The 20,882-nt window shown below is 42.3% G+C and overlaps 3 protein-coding genes across 6 annotated transcripts in view; 1 reads left to right on the forward strand and 2 right to left on the reverse strand.

Moving 5' to 3' along the window:
* LOC118414064 overlaps positions 1–2,359 on the forward strand; it is a 4,964-nt gene extending 2,605 nt beyond the window's left edge. The window contains exons 6-10 of the mRNA XM_035817826.1: positions 137–256; positions 539–686; positions 1,122–1,297; positions 1,595–1,722; positions 2,152–2,359. Of these exons, the coding sequence (XP_035673719.1) occupies positions 137–256; positions 539–686; positions 1,122–1,297; positions 1,595–1,722; positions 2,152–2,244 (665 nt within the window). The 3' untranslated portion in view covers positions 2,245–2,359. The remainder of the gene's footprint in view (positions 1–136; positions 257–538; positions 687–1,121; positions 1,298–1,594; positions 1,723–2,151) is intronic.
* A 109-nt stretch (positions 2,360–2,468) lies between these two features.
* Positions 2,469–8,020, reverse strand: LOC118413603 (zinc metalloproteinase dpy-31-like). Its single transcript, XM_035817129.1, has 10 exons — positions 7,945–8,020; positions 7,692–7,735; positions 7,253–7,334; positions 6,970–7,087; positions 6,537–6,718; positions 6,114–6,329; positions 4,310–4,486; positions 3,870–4,172; positions 2,816–3,172; positions 2,469–2,553 (listed from the first exon to the last, which is right to left on the reverse strand). Exons 1-10 carry the CDS (start codon positions 8,018–8,020, stop codon positions 2,543–2,545), a joined length of 1,566 nt encoding a protein of 521 aa, XP_035673022.1. The 3' UTR covers positions 2,469–2,542.
* Positions 8,021–9,754: 1,734 nt separating this feature from the next.
* Positions 9,755–20,004, reverse strand: LOC118414055 (gamma-aminobutyric acid receptor subunit beta-3-like). Of its 4 annotated transcripts, none has more exons than XM_035817806.1 (9): positions 19,808–20,004; positions 17,484–17,611; positions 15,896–15,963; positions 14,542–14,759; positions 14,212–14,294; positions 13,908–14,045; positions 11,889–12,041; positions 11,178–11,398; positions 9,755–10,952 (listed from the first exon to the last, which is right to left on the reverse strand). In XM_035817806.1, exons 1-9 carry the CDS (start codon positions 19,870–19,872, stop codon positions 10,719–10,721), a joined length of 1,308 nt encoding a protein of 435 aa, XP_035673699.1. In that variant the 5' UTR covers positions 19,873–20,004; the 3' UTR covers positions 9,755–10,718. The 4 variants fall into 4 exon arrangements, with proteins under 4 accessions (XP_035673699.1, XP_035673701.1, XP_035673700.1 ...); XM_035817808.1 differs by lacking the exon at positions 11,889–12,041 and adding an exon at positions 12,263–12,415; XM_035817807.1 differs by lacking the exon at positions 11,889–12,041 and adding an exon at positions 13,132–13,284.
* Between the last annotated feature and the right edge of the window lie 878 nt (positions 20,005–20,882).

Below are 20,882 nucleotides of genomic sequence, written 5' to 3' on the forward strand. Positions count from 1 at the left end.
GTATATCTTTGCTTGTTGTTCATATTGCGGTCATATTACCCAATATTGCTTGAGTACTGTCAAGGAGGTCAAAATAGGAAAAACTGAGTACTCCTTGGGTACTGTATGATAAACTGTAGATTTTTCCTTCTTTCAGCATCTACGTGTCAGGATAACCATGAGCTCTGTTATCACTGGGCCAGTATCGGGGAATGTGACGTCAACCCACCCTACATGTTAGTGAACTGTATGCAGAGTTGTAACGTCTGTGCAATAGGTAATCATATATACTGTATTCAGCGAAATGTTTCAGAATACGATTTATATTTCTTCTTCGTAAAAATGACTTTTCAAAATGTAACCAGCCAACGACACGATAACGTACGATAAACTTGAAGTTAAACACTCTATGCTAAAACCTTTTCTTGTTACATTTTGTATGTACAAAATACACAGTATGTTTCAGTCTATAATGTTCATCTTGCCAACGCTCATCCCAAAAACATAGGCCACATTTTCGCGTCTTTGTCTTGATAGTTTTACTCCACCACTACCACAGCCGAGCCTACATCGGACCAGAAGCCAGAGGAAGGGTCTGAGGCGGCGATCATACTGGCAGCCATGGCGGACTTCCATAGCGAGACCTGCATCCAGTTTGTACCACGTACCACCGAGCAAGACTACATCCACATCCGCAAACTGGGAGGGTAGGAGCAATGTTGCTGTTTTAACCCAAAATTTGAATACACACACAAAAGACTCAAAACAAACACAAAACATATGGACGGTAAATGGTTTTCTATTTTGAGGGTGTCAACTAATTATTTTAACTAAGTTGAAGGTGGTATCTCACTGCACTTTGAGCACCGGTCCGGCACTGCGGGGTTCGAAAGATTACTCAACGAATTACAGACGAAGAACGGATTTCCTTACGTTTTGTGTATTTTGTTATTTTCTAAGTAATACTTTTACGTATTACTCAACGTCTAAATTATTTCAAAAATCGTCGAAAATAACACAGTGCCGCAGTGAACCGCACCGGTGCCTCGGGCCACCGAATAAACTGTTCTAGCTGCCCAACCCCGGATTGCCCCCAGGGTACGGGCAAAGTGCAGTGAGATACCACCTTGACATTACTCCAGTTGCCACTCCGAGGTTGGTCGCCAGGGAGGGCGCCAGGAGCTGTCCCTCGCTAATGACTGTCTTCAGAAGGGAACCATCACCCACCACCTCATGCGCGCCATAGGCTTTCACTACGAGCACAACCGTCCCGACAGGGACCAGTGGGTCGAAATACAGCTGGACAACGTGCAAGATGGTGAGACATTCAACATTATTACGATAGATAGAAATTGTTCATTTAGGTTTGATTCCCCGGCCTTTCTTTTTCTCCGCTACACTTCATTCCAGTAGGGCGAGTGCAAGCCTATTTTAGAAGATAGTAGAATATTCTGTATGAAAGTTAGATTTGATATACAATCTTTATAAAATGGATGATATTACAGTCATAAAAGGAAACAACTTCACTCTACCCATAACCCATTGAAAGATGGTGAACTGATCACAGTAAGTGCTCGTTTCAGCTGATTGAATCAGCCGTTATCATTTCCTGTAGATCACGTCCACGATTTTGACAAGAACCCTGAAGGCCGTACCCTGAACCTGCCTTACGACTACGGTTCCGTCATGCACTTCGGCAGTCACGTCTTCAGTAAGAACGGTCTGGAGACCATTACAGCCAAGGTGACTATTCATTTCGACATATACAATAACTTAAGTCGCATCATGCATATCAGCAGAAGTACAATATTCTATTTTGAGTTTAGGTATAAATTGTACGTCCAAACATTGGGACTTGGTTTGTGTGTGTGTCACAAATGGGCCACAAAGCCATATATCATCACTGCAACGGAATGAATTACATGATATCGAGTTTAACAAGTTAGTGGATCTATCAGTGGCTCTTAGAAAGGAGAGACGTTTTGTGAACAGTTTATCATTAAGCACAGCATATACAAGCTCAAACAGATTCTGAAGTTTCTACGTGTTAAAGCGGTTGATGTTGAAAGACTACGTTCCGCGAAAAAAAAGTAGTGGAAGGGTAGAGGTTTTAAATGAGTCATTGTTTGAATGCTTGTTTCTGATATGTGTCATATTTCTGAATTGCGTCAGCAACCTCTGAACGGCGCAGTGATGGGCGGCTGGCGGCACACCGGCTTCAGTGACCTGGACATCGAGAAGATCAACACGCTGTACCAGTGCTGAGGCTACAGTCGCTTTCACTGTAAACCGGGCTGCTGAGATTGACAAGCTATTCTAAGATGGCTGGGGGTTATTTTCACAAGACTGCTGACCGCAGAATAAAGTGGCTCATTAATGACATGTCTTGTTCATGTGTGTACTTGTGCGTGATGTCAGTGAGTGTAACTGACACGGTTATCCACACTGTCACAAAATCTCACAATCAGGAACTTCCTTTTATTTTGGACACTGTTTAGGGTCATGACTCATTTCAAAAGATGAGTCCTGTCCCTGTTGCCCAGTGGTTGTACAGACGGCCATTCTAAGCAGTGCCTGAAAGAAGGGTAGAAATTGCGCAAATGTTTTTCATAAACATGAAATGCGGTAGACAAGATAAAGACGATAAAAATGATAAACACGAAATGCATGTCATATCTTTTCAAACATGACTAACGTGAACGGTTATTTCGCTTAAATAATCTCAATATCACTTCTAAGGAGCGTTATACTATACTCGTTGTTGTTGCCTCATCATCACCCTAACCCTAAAAGGTATCTACTATCGAATAAAAGCAATAAGACACAATGTACGTACCGACACATGTTGCATGAACGGACGGGACATACTGCCATTGGCCGCCGCCCCACAGCTGCCACTGTGACCTGATCTGGTCCGGGGTCATGGCGCAGTCGTTGACGTAGGCGAAGCCGAAGTTTTGTCCGATCGTGTTCCCGACCCACCACTGATTGTAGTCATCGAAGAAGAAGAGAAAATCTCGGCTGTCCCAGTCACTCACGTAGACAGGCCTGCCGCCGCTGGTCTGGCTTGTCCTGGTGTAGGTGGTCATGCGGGAGGGCTGGTAGGTGGCGTCACCGTGCAGACTGACCCTAACACAGTCGTCTGTAGTGTCGCTTACCGACTGTGGAACTACAACACCAGCTGGGGCGTCATCTGTAACAAACGAGGAAGACATTGTAGACATGGTAGAGCAGTCAATGTTAACTGATACGCGAGGTTGCAAAAGGCAAACAATAAGGGAAACAGGTTTGAAAGGGGAAAAAAATAAAATCTTGCGGTTAGACGTTACGTCAATATTGCAAATGATGGCAATTCAAATAACTTTACCATTGCAATTTTACATGTTTATCTATCTATAGTATCTTACAGAAGTCCCCATGAAGTGATGCAACTTGAGCGTGTGGCGCCGAGGTGGCGCAATGGTTGGGTGTTTGGCCCAGACCTTAGAAACCTGGGTACGAATCCCCTGACATGTCCTTGATTGGAGATCCCGTGTTGGAGATGAACCACCTCGAATTACAAAAATGCAAAAAGGACCTTTTTATCGAAAAGAGTAGGAGTCGTGTGCACTGCTCGCGCACTGCTTACACCAGCGTGTGCACTGCTCGCGCACTGCTTACACCAGCGTGTGCACTGCTCGCTCACCGCTTACACCAGCGTGCGCACTGCTCGCTCACCGCTTACACCAGCGTGTGCACTACTCGCTCACTGCTTACACCAGCGTATGCACTGCTCACACACCGCGTACACACGTGTCGCTCTGGTCTTTCGTATCATGTAATTAAAAAGTAAATGTTGCGAATGCGATGTTCCATATGTGATCCCCAAATACGGTGTTTGTTCTACGAACCAGAACAGGCAATCTTCACATCCGAGTTCTCTATCCACTGATCGTCCCACAGAAAGAAGGTCCCGATGATCTCGTCAGCGTAGATGTGGGAGTCCCTGACGTAGACACTCCCGTAGTTGTTCCCAACCTCCGGCCCCACCCACCACTCCAGGTTCCGGTCACCCTTGTAGTAATACAGGAAGTCGCAGGTGGCGCTGCTGAAGTACACGGGGCGGCCCTCGTGGGTGGCTCCCGTCATGGTGAAGGACGTCATCTTGGAGACCTGAACGGTGGTGGAGCCGTACAGGACAACTGTTGGGCATCCTGACATAGACAAGTAGAGATGATTAAGTGCGGTCAAAGCTTGTAATCGATTGCCATGAAATGAGCGATAACTTCTGAATTTGCAACGCACAGACAGTGTTCTGAGTTCAGTTTGAGGTCTGGTATAACGAGCTTACCAAGTTCCGTTGTAAAGTCCACACAGCCCGGGCAGTCGCAAAAGTCTGTACCGGATCCGCAATAGCCGTTCGCCGAGCAGCACGGGAACTTGCCATGCGGGTTACACTCGCCAGGTGTCGCCCCTGGAGCTGGAAAGCGAGGGCCACAAAGGCCATCGGTCCTCCACTTCTGATTGCCTATAATTAGTATAAATGTGGGCCAGTAAAGGCGATTTCTTGGTTTTGTATATTTGCTTTCACATAGACAAGAACACGCATTGATCCAGCATGCCAAAAATTGATTTCGCCAACACCAACATTAATTGAATATCTCATCTTCGCTTACATATATGTCACAGGGGAGATTGGAATCCAGGAGGATTCGGAATCCTCCTAGGGGAGATTGGAATTCCAATCTCCCCTAGGGGAGATCAGAATTCCAATCTCCCCTAGGAGAATCTGGAATCCTCCTAGGGGAGATTGGAATTCCAATCTCCCCTAGGGGAGATTAGAATCCTTCTGGAGTTCTACTGGGATTCCAATCTCTCCTAGGAGAGATTGGAATTCTACCAGGATAATCTTTGAATCTACCATGAATGGATTCAAAGTTTCAAACAATGCAACAAAGGATTTATAATTATTTCTAAGAATAAATCATCATATCTTATGCTTTATATCTAACACTTATCATTTTTGCTGACAATCTAAGGTTAAGAATACTTCTCTATAGTGTACAATAGCACATTATCCTATACTATAGCTCATTAAACATCATATTTTCAACCATTTAGTAATAGAGGAGAATCCAGAATTCTACCAGGACAATCTTTGATGTTACCAATAATCAGAATGGATGAAATTGTTTTGGAAAGTAGACTGAATCATTTGAGTCACTAACTCATAATTATATAATGGTATGCAAATGTCACCAATATGTAAATTAGCACATTTGCATATGCCATTATAAGTTAGTGACTCCATACTTTAGAGGTCATATTCCAATCAAAGCCTGCAGTTCAAAATTTGGCAAAATTAACAGCTATTTAGTACATTTCAACAGTCAGACTTCAGTGTAGTTAACATTGACATAGAATCATTTCGCAACTTTGGAAGAACAATAACAACTGAAAAGTGATCAAAGTGCCAAAATGCCAAAATATCAATCACAGTTTCATGATGTTACAGTTTCACACCTATTCAGATCAGTACATTTCACTAGTCAGACTTAAGTGTATTTTTATTTATTGGTTTGGCTGCACTGAACACACAGCCAGGGCTGCCCAACTAGCCTACGGCTATTACAAAGGGCTAGCCCTGCTGACAAACACATAAACAATACAAATTAAAAAAAGAACATTTATATATACATGGTGTAGGATAACTTACATATCATCTAAAATGGAGTGTATAACGTCATATCATCGACAACAATATTAAGACTTAAGTGTAGTTAACGTTGTAGAAGTGACACAAGTTTGGTATCCTTCAGTATAATTGTAAAAGTGACAATAGTGTAACATCCTTGAGTATAGTTCTGGTAGAATTCCAATCTCTCCTTAGCTAGGAGAATTCTTGATTCTCCTAGGGGAGATTGGAATTGCAGTAGAATGACAGAAGAATTCCAATGTCCCCTAGGGAATCTGGAATGCCCCTAGGGGAGACTGGAAATACAGAAGAATTCCAATTTCCCCTAGGGGAGATCGGAATTCCAATCTCCCCTAGGAGGATTCCGAATCCTCCTGGATTCCAATCTCCCCTGTGACATATACATTGCAATCACGGCATTGCATGTTTTGTAAAACATAGAAATATCTGCCAAACTCACCGCAGCTGTAGAGTGTGTTGATCTTTTCGATGTCACCGGAACTTAGGCCGTCCGACTGTCCCATCAGGCCGTTGGTTGGGAAAAGCGCCTCGATTGTCGGCTGCCCGTTTTTGCTGTGTGACCTGCTGCCGTAGTGCATGATGGAACTGTAGTCGTACGGCAGCCCAAGAGTACTGACGCCGCTCTCCGCGTGCTTCTCGAAGTCTCCTTTCTTGTCTGTCAGAAAAGAAATGATAAACGTATTCTACATACGGACTCAATCTGTGGATAACTCTCTCATACGCGAGAACCTCATCTGTAAGCTTCATCGATACAGCAGGACAAGTCGTGGTCTTTCAGTTTTCAGGACTATAATCAGCAGATTAAAGCAAAGGCCCCAGTATTTTGTCATTACAGCAGAGGCAGATTTGCGACAAGGCCCACCGTCTATGATGTTGTCCCACAGAATGTTGACCCAGTCGTCCCTGTCCGGCCGCTGATGCTCGTGCCAGAACCCCACAGCGTGCATCAGCTCGTGGATGATGGCTCCCTTCTCCAGGCAGTAGCCGTCACCGAGAATCACGTCCTGCGCACCTTCATGCTTCTGACCGATCCATGCATAACATCTGAATCATAGGCAATGGCATGGAAATAGAGATTCATGTTCTATATATCGATTAAGCAACACATCTAATCAACTGAATCATATTCCGTGACAAAACGTTGTTTTATAATGTTTGACGTCATTACCTCTGAATCTCTACTAGTTTCCAACCAGTGACATTTACTTCCATAAATCAACACAGTTTCATTTGCAGAAAGTTTCTTTCTTTCTCCGAGACTAGCACTGACAGTAGGTAATGTAGTTGAAGCTCACCCATCCAGCCGTTGGATATATAGGTAGTCCTCCTGGCCGTTCCTCTGTACAAACCGGACGCACGTGTGTTGGTGGAACTCTTCCATGGCGCTTTGTATACGTGACACCTCAGATGCAGCTGACAGTCAAAATACATCCTTATGCTTAATCAGCAACTTATACAAGAGATGTATTTGCTTGATGTGTTATCAATAATATCTGTATGAAATAGATTTAGAAATCTCAAACTGAAATGCCACCCCTCCTGCATCCCGTGTTTGATGAGTGAATAACGTGCACTTACAGTAATCTCCCTGCCTGATGACGAAGGGGATCTCCTTATAGTCCCACAACAGGGATGCTTCTATGATGGCGTTACGAGAGTTCTGAAATCAGAGGGTAAGAAATTTGTGTATTCAGCATCGTAATTCAAGGTGATGTGGATGCTCAATGACACATATATTTCTCTTGTTCAGTTGTTGAAAAAAAAACTATAGATACTTTGTATTGGCGATAGGACAACCTATTAAATTGTATTAAGATCTTGAACATGCTCATCTCTTTTGTATACTTTTAATGTATACTTTTAAGTTAACACCTACTATTAGTAGCTAATACTTATGGCACGTGTTTTCTATGTCTGCAAAATTCGAGATTGTGGAAGGTTTAGTTACTCATCGGAAGTGGTCGGATTTTCTTGGTTATTATATATGTACATAACTCTGTATGGAAATAACACATACCGATGGTCCGTAGTACTCAATGTCTGTCTCAAACAGATGGAGATCTGTGGAAATAAGTCATATTTTACCCTCAACATTGCTATTTCGTTCGATATACAGACCACAAAAGAGTTGTTCATGTGTTAGGCAGAGAAAAATATGAAGAAATGAATTGATGTATCATTCTACATAGCAGAGTAGGTATTGGCGTCCTTGATGATGGAAGGACCATGTCTATCGGACAGCAGTTTGACAAACATGAAGACTTCCTCACCCTTGTTTGCCTGGATGATGTAATCCATCTCCACCTTGCCGAACCCATGGCCTGTATCTCCCTCACCTGTAACCATCAAAGGTATTGCCTGATTTCCGATATGTGATTCTGGTGGTACACATGTCACATAGTATCAAAGGTAATATAAAAGTGGCAGTGTTGTAGAAATCGTATGGGAAATTTAAGTGAGTTAAGTTAAGTTAGCTGAGTCTAAAAGCACAGACGTGTCGCATTAAAATAAGAATATGTGTTCGCGTGTTATAAATTATTTTCATGGTAACTGTACTTCTATGTTTGTCCTTAAGACTCCCGACTGAAGGCACTGCCCACCTCTCAATATCTTATGCATGTTGAAGGTAAATATGTGAACTTAAGCATCCTTTATCATGCATGAATTATGTAATTGTAGGTTTACCCTGAACGTTGTTGTTCCCCGCCGACCACATCGAAGCTGCCTCCTGGATCATTGACAAGATGTCAAAATCTGGACAAATCTACGCCTTTTTTCTTCATAAGTAATTATCACCTAATAGGGTTATAAAACACAGGCACGGGCGATAACATTAAGATCTCAACTGTTAAACATTCGTTAAATTGGTTTAAGGACCTGAAAATATGACCCTGATCCATATGAACTTGCACAGTTGGAAGGAAGATATTAGTTGTAGTCTAGAATAATTGTAAATGGTCTTTCTGATTAATAATTTGCAATGGTCTTTTGTGGTTGAGGATTGGAGCAATTCAAATAAGTATGACTTAACAAAACGTTCTATATGTTCAATGATCATGTAGCATCGGTAGATATTACGCACATGTAGCACATTTAGCTTCTAAATAACACATGTAGGCGATGGCTATGTGAAAGTGCATTCTTTGAAATGAATGTCCAATTTGAGGAAGGGTATAGCATAACAGGACTGAACCAGTGACTCACCAAAGATGGTGCTAAGACACAGGCAAAGACTGCCATGCAGACGCAAAGACTGGCCATATTGAGCCTTGCCGCCATTTTAGAACCGCTATGTCACTAAGGCAAACAGAAAATCCTGTAACAATTAACCTCATTCTCGTGGATTTTTTTCATCAGATTATATGGATGCTATCAATAGATCTAATTGACAACTTGAAATCTAACGTTAGAATTCAATTGAAGATATTGTAATCTGTAGCAAGTCTTTAGTTGGGACTTGTACTGTGTATGAATAAAGTTTATGATTTTTTGGTCAAAGATACCAATTTACTTTAAAATGCCAAGGCTATCCAAACAGTTACTAGGCGGTCCGCGCGCTCCTCAGTAAAACGGAACTAAGGCCGATTTACAGCTGTCTGCTTCTCACCATTGAACATATAGCCCATTCATTAGCCCCTTCACTAAATGCGCTCCAATGTTTACCTAGTACCTTTTTAGTAGACCTTTTTGGTGAATTGAGGGCCTATCAAACTTTTTTCTCTTTGCCTTTTGTCTCTCTTTTACACAAGATATATAACAGTTACCCTCCATCCGTTAGACAATTAGTGGCATTTGACGTAATCAATTATATTAGTGCTCTAAATATTACAAAAGAAGGATATGAAGAGGTGGTAGAGAATTCTCTTTTAAAAGTCATTGTGTCATTATAGTTTATAGGTGTCGTTGTATGGGTATTTTATTATCCTTATTTTATAGCCTGTGTATTTGCATACATGGATAAACATAACAATTGTACAAAACTTCATGAAAAAAAATTGAACAAAATTTCATGAGAATATACAGATACCTCCCTAGCCCTGTTTTACCTCATAATAAAAAGATATTCATGACAACATGCTATATTGTATAAATGGTCTTTATTCGTAACATATCTTGTATTTAGCTAAAAGTGGCCACGACCTCTCAACAAATGAGCAACAAATAAGTGGGAATGTTACTTTTATCATACAAAGAACTTTTGTTTCCGAGCTCGAGTCGTTGAAATGATTGATGTCTTCCAAGTAGCTTTACCAACGGTGTTGCCTACAAGTGACTGTCGTCCAATTCCATTTACTATCATCTTTGTCACTAGAATGAATTATATCGAAATGGGTAGAATCAAAACGGGGATTTCAATCCTGCAACTACTCATACAATAGGTATCCGTTAAGTTCCGTCATCTGTACTCAGCTGACACATTTACATGTGCCGGACTACAAATGACCGCATAGGGTGAGTGTTGCGAGGCTATATCGGTGGATTCATGAATGAAAACGTCGTCCTGTACCACAATGTGATCAGGATTTCTGTGAACTTCCGAATCTATAGGCAAATCTATTGCTACTGTTGTCAGTCACTATCCTGTTTTCTTCTATGCGACCCCCTCCCCACACGACCGTTCTCCATTAGTCCATGTCGACAGTTAAAATGATGTTACATGTCTTGGTTTTCCTGTTGATCAGGAGATCGATGTTTAGGCTGAATTGGTCCGTCACATCACAACCATCTTTTCACGCCTCACGGTGAAAAGAAAAACTTGAGAATAGACTTCATTTGACGCCTACCATTCTGACGTTTCACAACATGACACAATATATATTTTAGTTATTTAAATAAATAAATAATAAAACCTACGCTAGTACTAGTTAATACTATTGTCATGACGGGCACTGAATGTTACATCTGTTCATGCAGACAGCTCTTTAGTGAAAGGACAATTGCAACTTGTACAAGTTCTGATCACAGCTCTAAGGACTACACCATACACTGACAACGGCATACACATTCCGTCAAGTAAATGAGAACACAGGCCTGAGTTTCATCTCTATACAGCGTAGGTAATCCAGTATATGGCATTGAACACGGCGAATGTACATGGGAACAGCACGCGGGAAAACTTGTCGATGTCGTTCACGTCTTCTATTATCTTACGTCCACCTCTGAAGCTGGTCAGAACCTTTGGGCTCGGAAAGCGCCTCCTAGTGGTTCCATTTCTTGCCGCAGGGGCCGAACTTCCATCATTCTCTGGGACAGCCAGGGGAGCCTTCTTCTCTTCGAGCTGTGAAAGGACAGAAAAATAGATTTTAGCGAGCCAAATTATAGCACAGAGGGACCGCACTTTGCAATGGTAAGGAGAGATACTTGAACAAGCTTGTTTGTATTTTACGTGAAGTAGTGTTGTGAGTCAAAGCTCGAGTTAAACAAGGATCGACATTCGCATGCAGGCTTCATATTTCAGACCCTTCAGCATTAAAGTGAATTGAAAAGGAGAGAAAAAGCAAACCTGAAATTCCTCAATTTCCGTTTTCTTGGACTTTCTTGACTTCCTTGGCGTCTTGTAGTATCTGGACTGGTAGTTGACGGCTGCGTACTCCAGCAGAGCGGCGAACACAAACACAAAGCAGACTACCAGGTACACATCAATGGCCTTGATGTACGAGATCTTCGGCAGTTGAGCTCTCGTTCCCGAGACCAGCGTTGTCATAGTAAGGACAGTGGTGACGCCTAGATAGAATGATGCAGTATTCTATAAATGTACTGTTCTTTGTTTTCATGAGGCAAGTTGACTAGATATTGATCTAACCCATCAACTACGTTTGACTACGTTTCCGAACGAAATGTTTAGTGAGTATAGTACCAGCCATTGACAAAAGTCTACTTTACTTCTCAATTCACGGACTATCAAACGTTTCATGTACCATTCCGGTAAGTGTATCGACCAGACATATGGAAGAGATGGAAGACAGTGCAATGGCAAACAACAACATCACAAATAAATGAGACAGAACTTTCCTTTAACTGGTAGATTGATAACTGCATGAGATAGCCGATCTACACTGTAATTAGACAGTTATAACCGACTAATGTGTCTACTCTTTACAGCTGTCACGGTGTAACGTTAGTCACGGCATGCCAGTGAGACAAACTTCAAAAGTGAGCACCATACATGTACGTCTACCAACCTGTCTACGGTCATGCTAACTGTTATAATTACCTAGAGCGACTCTAGCCGGCGTCGAGTCCTTATCAATGAAGAAGGACACCCAAGACAGAATGACAATCAGTATACACGGCAGGTAGGTTTGTAGCATGAAGAACACCACATTGCGTTGCATATGGATGTGGAGAGCAAGCTGTGGATAGCGGCCTTAGGAAGGGAAACCGACAGGACAGAGCGTGGAAATGTGTGTTAGTGTGCAGACAGAGAGAAAGGAAGAGATACTACCCATACGTACGGGATAGTCTGGGAAGCTCATTCAGGTTTATTGATAGATATTCAAATATTCAAGACAAAATAAAAAGACATCTCCTCAGAGTCAGTCCAGTACGTATGAGTGTACGGCTCTTGCAGAAGGACAGTTTTCTTACTCAGAGAAACCCGTGCAGGGGCTGAATTTGTATCGATGTAAAAGGAGACCCAGGACAGAACGACTAGGAGCATGGAAGGCAGGTATGATTGGAGAAGAAAGAAGAAGACGCTGCGTCGGAGGGTGAACTGCAGAACTAACTGGGGGTATCTGCCTGTCGTGTGAGGAAGGTGGAGGGAGAATAGAACATGAGAAAAGGCGTTGTAAGAGGAGGTGGAGTAAGAGAGGGCTGAGAGAGAATGAAAAGTTTGATTTGAGCACAGGAATGAGTCGGGCCTGTGGAAAACCAGAAGCAAACGGTGTTCCAAAATGAAAGAATGACCTCACCGAGAAAGAAATTAATATCATTCTTCAGTCACATATATATCCATCCACTCGTCTGTACCGTATAATCATAACGACTGTTCGCTCAGAGTTGAGGTACTTTGAAATATTCAAAAGGTTACAGAAATCCTTTGACCTCCAGCAGGCAGTGTTACTGAATCACATTTTGAAGGTTACCTATGGAGAACATGTACAAGAACATGAGGGTGATATATCGGTAGCTGTCAGATATCACCGTTTGTGGGATGGAAGGGTTGGTTAGTAAGACAGCAGGACGGCACTATCTACGCAGAAAGTAGCATAAAGGTGGGAATTAGTACAGTGGAAAAGGCTGAATATGTAACATGTAAAATGTGTTCACTGATGTTGCTACAAAGATGAGAATGACGCTGGAGTTTCGAACACCTATTAGAAGATCTGAGTTAGCGAACACGCATATGCATTTTCACTGTGATACTAGCAGGAGTTCCGTAGATTAGAATAATTCCTGACGCATATGATATCTATGTTGTCCCCTAATAGAATGAGTTATCAGCAGCCTCTTACTGAGAGACACTCTGGCCGGCTCGGAGTCCGGATTGATAAAGAACGACACCCATGACACGATAACCAGCAGGCAGGCTGGGATGTAGGTCTGCAGGAAGAAGAAGAACACCTGGCGCCGAAACAGGAGCAACATTTGCAACTGAGGGTACCGACCTACATGGAAGAAAATAATGATTACTTCGGCATTGTCGTTGTGATGGTTTTGCCGTTTGTTATGATTGCATGTCAAAATATGACGTGAATTGAAGCAAAGCAGATCTCGAGAATAATTCTGAAAAATGGCATAGATGACGATCATTTCTATGACGTATAAACCTCATGACATTGATTTGCAACTACATTGATACGTCAACGGAATCTACCACCAAGCAGTCCGTGTTCACTCAAGCCTAATCATAAATGGTTGTTATGTATCAAACAGTGAAAAATGGCAGTATAAGCAAGTTTACTGTTCCGAGTACACATGTGCAGCGAGAAGAATTGTGGGTAATATGTCAAAGTGAAGGCCATTGCCTTGTAAATAGTACTCGTCTCGACCATTGTCTCGATTTGCATAACAATGTTCAGATGTGATTTGATAATGTCTCAAAGGCCTCCACCTTTGACATATTACCCACGAATTCCTGACATTGTACATGCGTACTCGGAAAGACGAGCGTGCTTATACTTGCTATGGCTTCGAACATCAAAATGTGTAAAACAGACACGTCTCTAAGATTGGAACTCTCATTGGAATAGTACTCAACGGTGAAAGTTAACTAACTTCTCCAACTGACCGGTTTCGTAGTCCCCGTATCCCTGCAAGGCTTTGTAGTCATAGATGGTGAACTGAGACAAGCGGATGTCCTTTAACCCGGAAATAGATTTCTCTCCATCCCTCCATTCATACGTCATATCCTCCGTGGTGTAGCCATCTGGGATTTAAGCGAGCCTTGAGTTAAACTTATTTGCATTTAGACCCGTTATTAATGTTTTTAAAGTATCAATACCAGAATACACAACAGACAACAAAATTAGTTTACAGTATGTCTCCTCTTAGCTTGTACATATAATTAGACTAATTGGACAAATCATACTTACAGCTCTCCAAAATGAAGGGGCAGCTTTGTTCGTCCATTGGATACTTCCTCAGATCCATCTCACACTCCATTTTGGCCGTTATTCTACATCACGACGACAAACAAACAAACTCACAAACAAACAAGCTCAAGCATATGAAGAAATTGATGAACACTACAAATCTGCTCTAGAATTCTAATGAATGTTCAAAACTATTCAGGTGCATTTCTTTCGACGTCCTTTTGTGTGTCTCTTCATGTCGTTACATCGACATAGTCTCAATTGTCCGGTTGAAAGGCTGTGCACAAGTAGTAATTTGTCGGAAGAAATGTAGGTAGAAAGTGCCTGTACCTCATCCCGTATAGGATGGACCCGTCCGGGAAGAGCCGGATGAGCGCGTTGTCCACAGTGACGGTGTGCAGGTACGAAGACTTGGAGTTCTCCAGGAACGTGTCAGGCACCCACAGCTTCTTCGCCAGCCTGGGATCGAGACTCATGCTCCTGTTCCCGGGGAACTTTAGACGTGGGTCATTCCAATACTGGCGCATCAAAACTGTCACGGTGTAGTCCTGTAATACATTAGAGAGTGTATATGGACCGGTCAGGATAGCCGCACTTTCTTGTATCAAAAGTACCCAGGCTAAAACAGTGTGCCTTGTTAGTTCCACTGCTATGTATAGTCTTTAGTATTTGCTTTTAAGCCAAAAATCTTGTAAAAGTTTATTACACTCTGGTCACATTGCTGTGAGACAAGTATACTACATAGCAGGGCAAGTCATGCAATTGTTATATACCCGATTTCACCTTGCTTTACTGCCGCATCCCCTTTTAGAATAAAGTACTGCATTTGTAAAAAATCTGGGTATGGGTACTAATAATTGCATTTGTTTTAATGGTGGACATGAAACAAAAACGAATAAGCAGGTAAACAGGAACTATCTTTGTTACAAAAATGGAACCCAAAATGGAAAAAAATGGTTAATCACATCGCTTAAGGAGGCCTACTATGAGACCTTTCTGCAACACTAACATTATTTTGACCTTGGTACCCTTTGCCCTTTGGGTGTGACTTAACATTCCTGTGGTATTTATAGCCAAGGATCAGAGTACATTTTAACGCCAAATCCCTCCACATGTAAGACTTTACCTTATCGGAATGACAGTTTGAAATGTTAACATTCTTATGGTTTAGCCATGATTAACGCCATCTCAGGCGACAACTTATCTGTTCGGAAAGGGAAATAACACCAGTTGACACACTTAACCTAACGGGATAAGTTGATATAAGGTAGATCTCACAATGTGAGTGTGTGTGTGTCCTAAAGCATTCCTTTCGGGAACCCCGTACAAGGCATTAGCATGCATGGCATGTTCCACCTCTATAACCCGGGGGAGCACCAAATTAGAAGGAACTGTTGACAGCGTGATTAGTGAGACGTACAGGGCAAGGTCACGTAAAGTAGCATGTACATTTGACATGAGCAAAGCCACCAAACACTGTAGTCGGGTACGAGGTAAGTGGTGGGGCATTTGACGTTACCTACAAAATGCGCAGAGCCAAAACGTGCCACCTGAATACTTGGAAATACGGCATACATACCCCCGTTGTACACAGAGGAAATTTTGATTAAATGTTGGCTTACATAAACCATGCATAACCATCTATTTCTTTATCAATCAATTGTTTTCTTCAAAATATACTCACCATGTCTACCTCCGACACTTGATCAATGCTGGCGATCGTCATGCTCATCTGTACGGCAACAGGTTTGCCTGGGAGAACACGGCGATAGAGCAAGTTTACCTACAATCTATTAGCAGTGCTTTCTATCCCACCGAGAGAGACTATTGTAAGCAAAGGTTTGCAGCGGAAGTTTGAAATCATACCATTGACAGTTAGCTACACAGCTACGAAAACAGATACCTTGTACAATATACCTTATGCTCCGAACATATGTTTGGTGACTATAGCTGTGCCAGGTCTAGTGGCTTGATGGTTTAGCCTGACAATTGATGACTTCCCGGTAACACTAAAGAGATTAGAATTGTCCAGTTCCTTTATTTCATTTTACATTTCTTAAAGGACACGACAATGAGTCTCGAATTTCTGTCAGTAAGCAATGACTTTCCGCGTTAAAATGTTACAATGATTTTAGTATATGCTTTACAACGTGTAGTCATCTAATCCAGCGCAAGAATGAAGTAGCTGGTTTGCATACTTTCCCAACACGGACACTTACTAACCTAGTGTCCCATCATATTCATGCAGTATGTAGACTGTGCCATTTTCCAGTAGACTTGACTTGTGGATTCTGCCCAACATTTGACCTTTAAGATCAAACGGTCATGTGACTGTCACGTGATGAGGCTGCTGACAGAAATGGGCCTGAGATGGATGACTTTGCGGATGTAGGAGTAATTTGATGTTGACGGATGAACAGTTAACACTATGAATGATATACATATCGAATTCCCGATGTCAAAAAGTTTTTGGGACCAAGATAGACTATGTAGTCATCACACTCCCTCTGCCCTGATATGGCGTTTTGCACCTACAAGGCTCTTAGAAACTGACAAACATAATCAAAGAAACACACAGAATTAATCTGACGACTATCCTTTGCTTGTCGTGTCCTTTTCCTTGACTCCACCAGGACCAGTAGGGGTCATTGGTGTCAGTCAAGGTCAAAGTACAAGTCGCGGCCAGTTTACATTGCTCATAGATTTTGCAGGTTTCTCGGACCCGTTTCCAAAGAGTAAAAGATTAGGCCGGAAGAGAATGCGTCATTTGCACTCGTAGATCGCCGAGCAGAATGCAGAATTAGTTTCTCACACTGGGTACCGTTGGTGGGCGAACCGGCAAAACAACAGGTCTAATGTTCGCTCTGTTTGTTTAAGAAGTTAGGGGGCAGGTTTACTGATAGCGTTTTTCGGGAGTGTGGGTATGGACGCGAGTGGCAATTTCCAAGGAGAGACATCGAAAGGAAAAAGTATTAATTCATATCTACCCTTTGCAACAACATGTAATGGCCCTCATCCCAACACTAGACGAAGAATAACTTTTTCAGGAATTCCATTGTAAAGACGAATAGATATTGTGGTATGTAAAGGATATTCGTGTGTATGGATGTTAAAGACAGATAGCATGCATCGTAAATGTATGCGCATGTATTTTAAGTAGAGAATCCTGTGTTATTCAATCTTTTTGTAGAGACATTGTAGGACTCCATGAAGCATACATTGATGTTTATTTTGGATATTTACAAACAAACAATGCAGGTCTGTGTTCTCACCATGGAAGTTGGGGCGAATAAGCGGATCATAACCCCGGAACAAAGCGGTGAGTTTGACGTCAGGCTGTGTTGCTGCCGACTCCTCTTCTCTGCCATTTGCGGCCTCCTCGTCCCCCTGCGCTCGAACGCTGTGTGAGAAAGGAAAGCCGGCTGGATCAACTGCAGAAAGTATTCAATGTTCACCATCATCGTGGTTATTGTCATCAAGCTGTTGATTCTTAGATATAGATTCTGCCTGGGGCCAATTTAGGTGGCACTGACCACGTGCGTGAACTATAATCTAAATCCTTTTAACTGTTTAGCAACCGCTGGTTGTGGTACTTCATTATAATCACATCATTGAAGCTATTTTGCACCTCTATTTTTACGTATTTGTTTCACCCTTCATATAAGTTATCCAGTCTAATCCCAGAGACAATGTCACTGAGGACTGAGCTCTGACCGCTTAATTTCACATCCCCAGTCAGAGCTAAAGATTAATGCGGTGCCCATAATTGTCCGAGTGGGTGATAGGTGAAAGTCGGCAGTCTAAATCGCCCTTATCAGTGTCTGATGCAGCGATTACAGCACTCCATCTCCACTATTATGTCATTGACCCAGAAACTTGTCACAAATAAATCACTCAGTTTCATAGGCTCGCTCATCAGGCGGCAAGAGCGTGGACGCGCGTACAAGCAGAATCAGAATAAGCATGGCTCAGGCTAGAGCAGCGACAAGATAAACATTTAGTTCAGGGGTACTTTCAACGTCCCTTTCTGTGCTTTACGTTACAGATCCTGTTTTGCAGAATATATAAACGTATATAGACAGCTCTCCATCTTTATGTCTACCTTGTCCCCCAAACGACCAGGAGGTCAAGGGACTAGTTAGGTACTTAGATATAAACGTCGACGTATGTTCAGCAAGAAACTCTGGAGTATCTGTATTACACTAAAAGTCCTTTCATCGATCAATGTTTTCTTACCGCTTCTTAAAAATAGAGTTTGCCCCAGTTTGGGAGCAAGGTTATCACAGATGGCACAATGGACATTCATTGATCACCTTAGGCCACAGCCATAAACTCTAATACAGGACCAATACACCACATCCGGGACCGGCTGACCTGTGTGACGTGGCCGAAGCTTTTGTTAGAACGGTTATGCTCATAAAACATCCTTTTCAAGAACTATCTGTACATCGGTGCTAGTTTTCTACAGGCCAGTCTTTTGAAACAATCTCGAAGTGATAAGCTTTGCTTATGCTGATTACTTGATACTTCTATTACCACGCCCTCTCCACGAATCGCTTGATTATCGTTTCACCTTGACTCATGTGTGGTGCCCTTTCACAGCCTCATGTACCAGTAAGAAGGACTCGGGCATTGTGGATGTATGACACTGGGTATGCAATCACATGCTAACTTGGAAGGACTAGATATTATGACACTCCAATTCCCATCCCGCCCCAGTATCATCTCAGAGATTTTAAGTACAAGATTTCTCCGGCGCTACCTCGATCCTTTCGGACAGCAGTCGTGATAGCAGTGTAAGTATGAAACATTGGTACGAGAAGCTGTAGAAGAATGAATTTGGAAAAGGATAGATGCTGTTGGCAACGTACAAGTCATTCGTCTGCTCCAACGTAAACTAAACAACAGGAGGAGTATTTTCTATGAACACACTGTGGGTTGAGAATTTGAGATGACATTACATCAACATATATGCACAAAAATAAAGAGAAGTAAATGTTTCTTCTGTCAACTAGAAAAATTTGATTGAAATTCTGTTTCAAAGCATTGTTTCAAAGGCTATTCGGAATACTTGCTGACGTTAGTTTATCTCTCCTATGATCTTTCCTGCTTTTGAAGACTAAACATACAGCCACTAGTCGACATAGCAATAGCAATGCAAAGAAATCATCCGTAAGATCATCATCTCCTCTATAGCATCCTTGCAGCACTGGCACCGCAACAAGCCTGACGCTCGGGTAATCCCGTGATGTAGTGTTAGGCTTTTGGGATTCAATCTTATCGTCATTCTTAGTTCACGCCCATGTTTGCAAGTTCAATCTTGGCGCGCGCCATAAACATGACTTTCCAAGTTCATGTTTGGAGAAGTAATATCATCTCCTCCTAACTGGTGTAGGCGTCTCCTAAACTAGGGTGACATCTATTTGACTTCATCCTGCAAAGGTATAAAAACACTGCCCGGCTTCACAAAAAGGAAAGCTCGTCTGACCTCCCTGTTGAACGTACATGTCACGTTACTTACATCAGCCTTTTCTGTGCAGCAGGACCCACATCACACTGTCCCAACTCATCGGCAAGTTACGTTTGTGGTACTCACCTATTTGGAATCCCGCCGAAAATTGCAAAGACCAGAAGTAAGACAGTAGCTCGCTGTCCGGACATTTCTGGGCGCGAAGAACTGCTGTTTTCAGCGACGGTGATGAAAAAAGCCTCAGCGGCCGGCGTGGCAACGCAAGATATTTCCCATGTATCGGGTCGGCATATGGAAAGTCGGGACTTTTGCGGTGGGACCTACATGGAGACCGCCCTTAAATGCTTCCGGAGGGGATCGTGTCAACAGTTATTCACAAAATGGCTTGACGAAATCCTATCTACGGAGTGGAGCAGGCAGCCAATATCAATGATACTCCATGAAAGACAAGGTCAGATAAATATTATATGTTTGCTTACCAAACCAAAAGTTGTTACCAAATGTTTTAGCAGGAAACCAAATGAAGTATCAAATAATTGTTTACAGAGCAAATAATGTCAGAAGTCTTTTACGCCCCAAATTTCGGACTGTGCCTCATTAGGTATGGCATGCTCGTACGTATTCGGCAATAATACGAGATTGACCGATGCGGACGGGATAGCCACACACAGCGTATCGCAGACTGACAGTTCTGCATGGACATGCTAGGAGTCGCCTTTCTGTTGTGCCAGCGTTGACAAGGTTGGTAAATGCACAGAGCGTGGTTTTGGTAACTACTATCTATCTATCTATACAAATTAACATAAGGCCATGTTGATTTGATTGATATGGATAACATCCGCGCGCGCATCACTTTTAGTCCGTATCTAAATAAAAAAAAGTTTTCACCCATACTGTAAACCGTATGAAGCAGCTGTAAAATGAGGAAAAATATGACGTAAGCTGCAAAAAATGTCAGAAGCCTAAGACGGATGTTCATGTTGTAGAATTCGAAAGTCCATTCCAGAGACAAAGGTGCCAATGTGAAATGACATAAAGGAACAATATATTGTACACCACATTGGCACACTGTGCAGTGTGTTCCACATGTGTTTTGTCATTTGCTCAACCTTCCTGACCACGTAGACTTAATAACGAAACTTTTTATTTTATTTTGGCCAAATATTGTTTTATTCGCACACTCATCAGTTTGGGGTTTCCA

The sequence above is a fragment of the Branchiostoma floridae genome, chromosome 4 (assembly GCF_000003815.2).
Source record: "Branchiostoma floridae strain S238N-H82 chromosome 4, Bfl_VNyyK, whole genome shotgun sequence".
Classification (NCBI taxonomy): domain Eukaryota; kingdom Metazoa; phylum Chordata; class Leptocardii; order Amphioxiformes; family Branchiostomatidae; genus Branchiostoma; species Branchiostoma floridae.

Excerpts from the sequence above, each read along its gene's own strand:
- LOC118414055 (XM_035817806.1), bottom strand. The coding sequence starts at position 19,872 with ATGTCCGGACAGCGAGCTACTGTCTTACTTCTGGTCTTTGCAATTTTC. Across the intron at positions 14,046-14,211 it reads CCCCTTCATTTTGGAGAGCT|ATGGCTACACCACGGAGGAT; the intron begins GTAAGTATGATT and ends CTTAAATCCCAG. Across the intron at positions 12,042-13,907 it reads ATACGGGGACTACGAAACCG|GCCGCTATCCACAGCTTGCT; the intron begins GTCAGTTGGAGA and ends TCCCTTCCTAAG.
- LOC118413603 (XM_035817129.1), bottom strand. The coding sequence starts at position 8,020 with ATGGTTACAGGTGAGGGAGATACAGGCCATGGGTTCGGCAAGGTGGAG. Across the intron at positions 7,736-7,944 it reads CATCATCCAGGCAAACAAGG|ATCTCCATCTGTTTGAGACA; the intron begins GTGAGGAAGTCT and ends TTATTTCCACAG. Across the intron at positions 4,487-6,113 it reads CAACACACTCTACAGCTGCG|GCAATCAGAAGTGGAGGACC; the intron begins GTGAGTTTGGCA and ends TACTAATTATAG.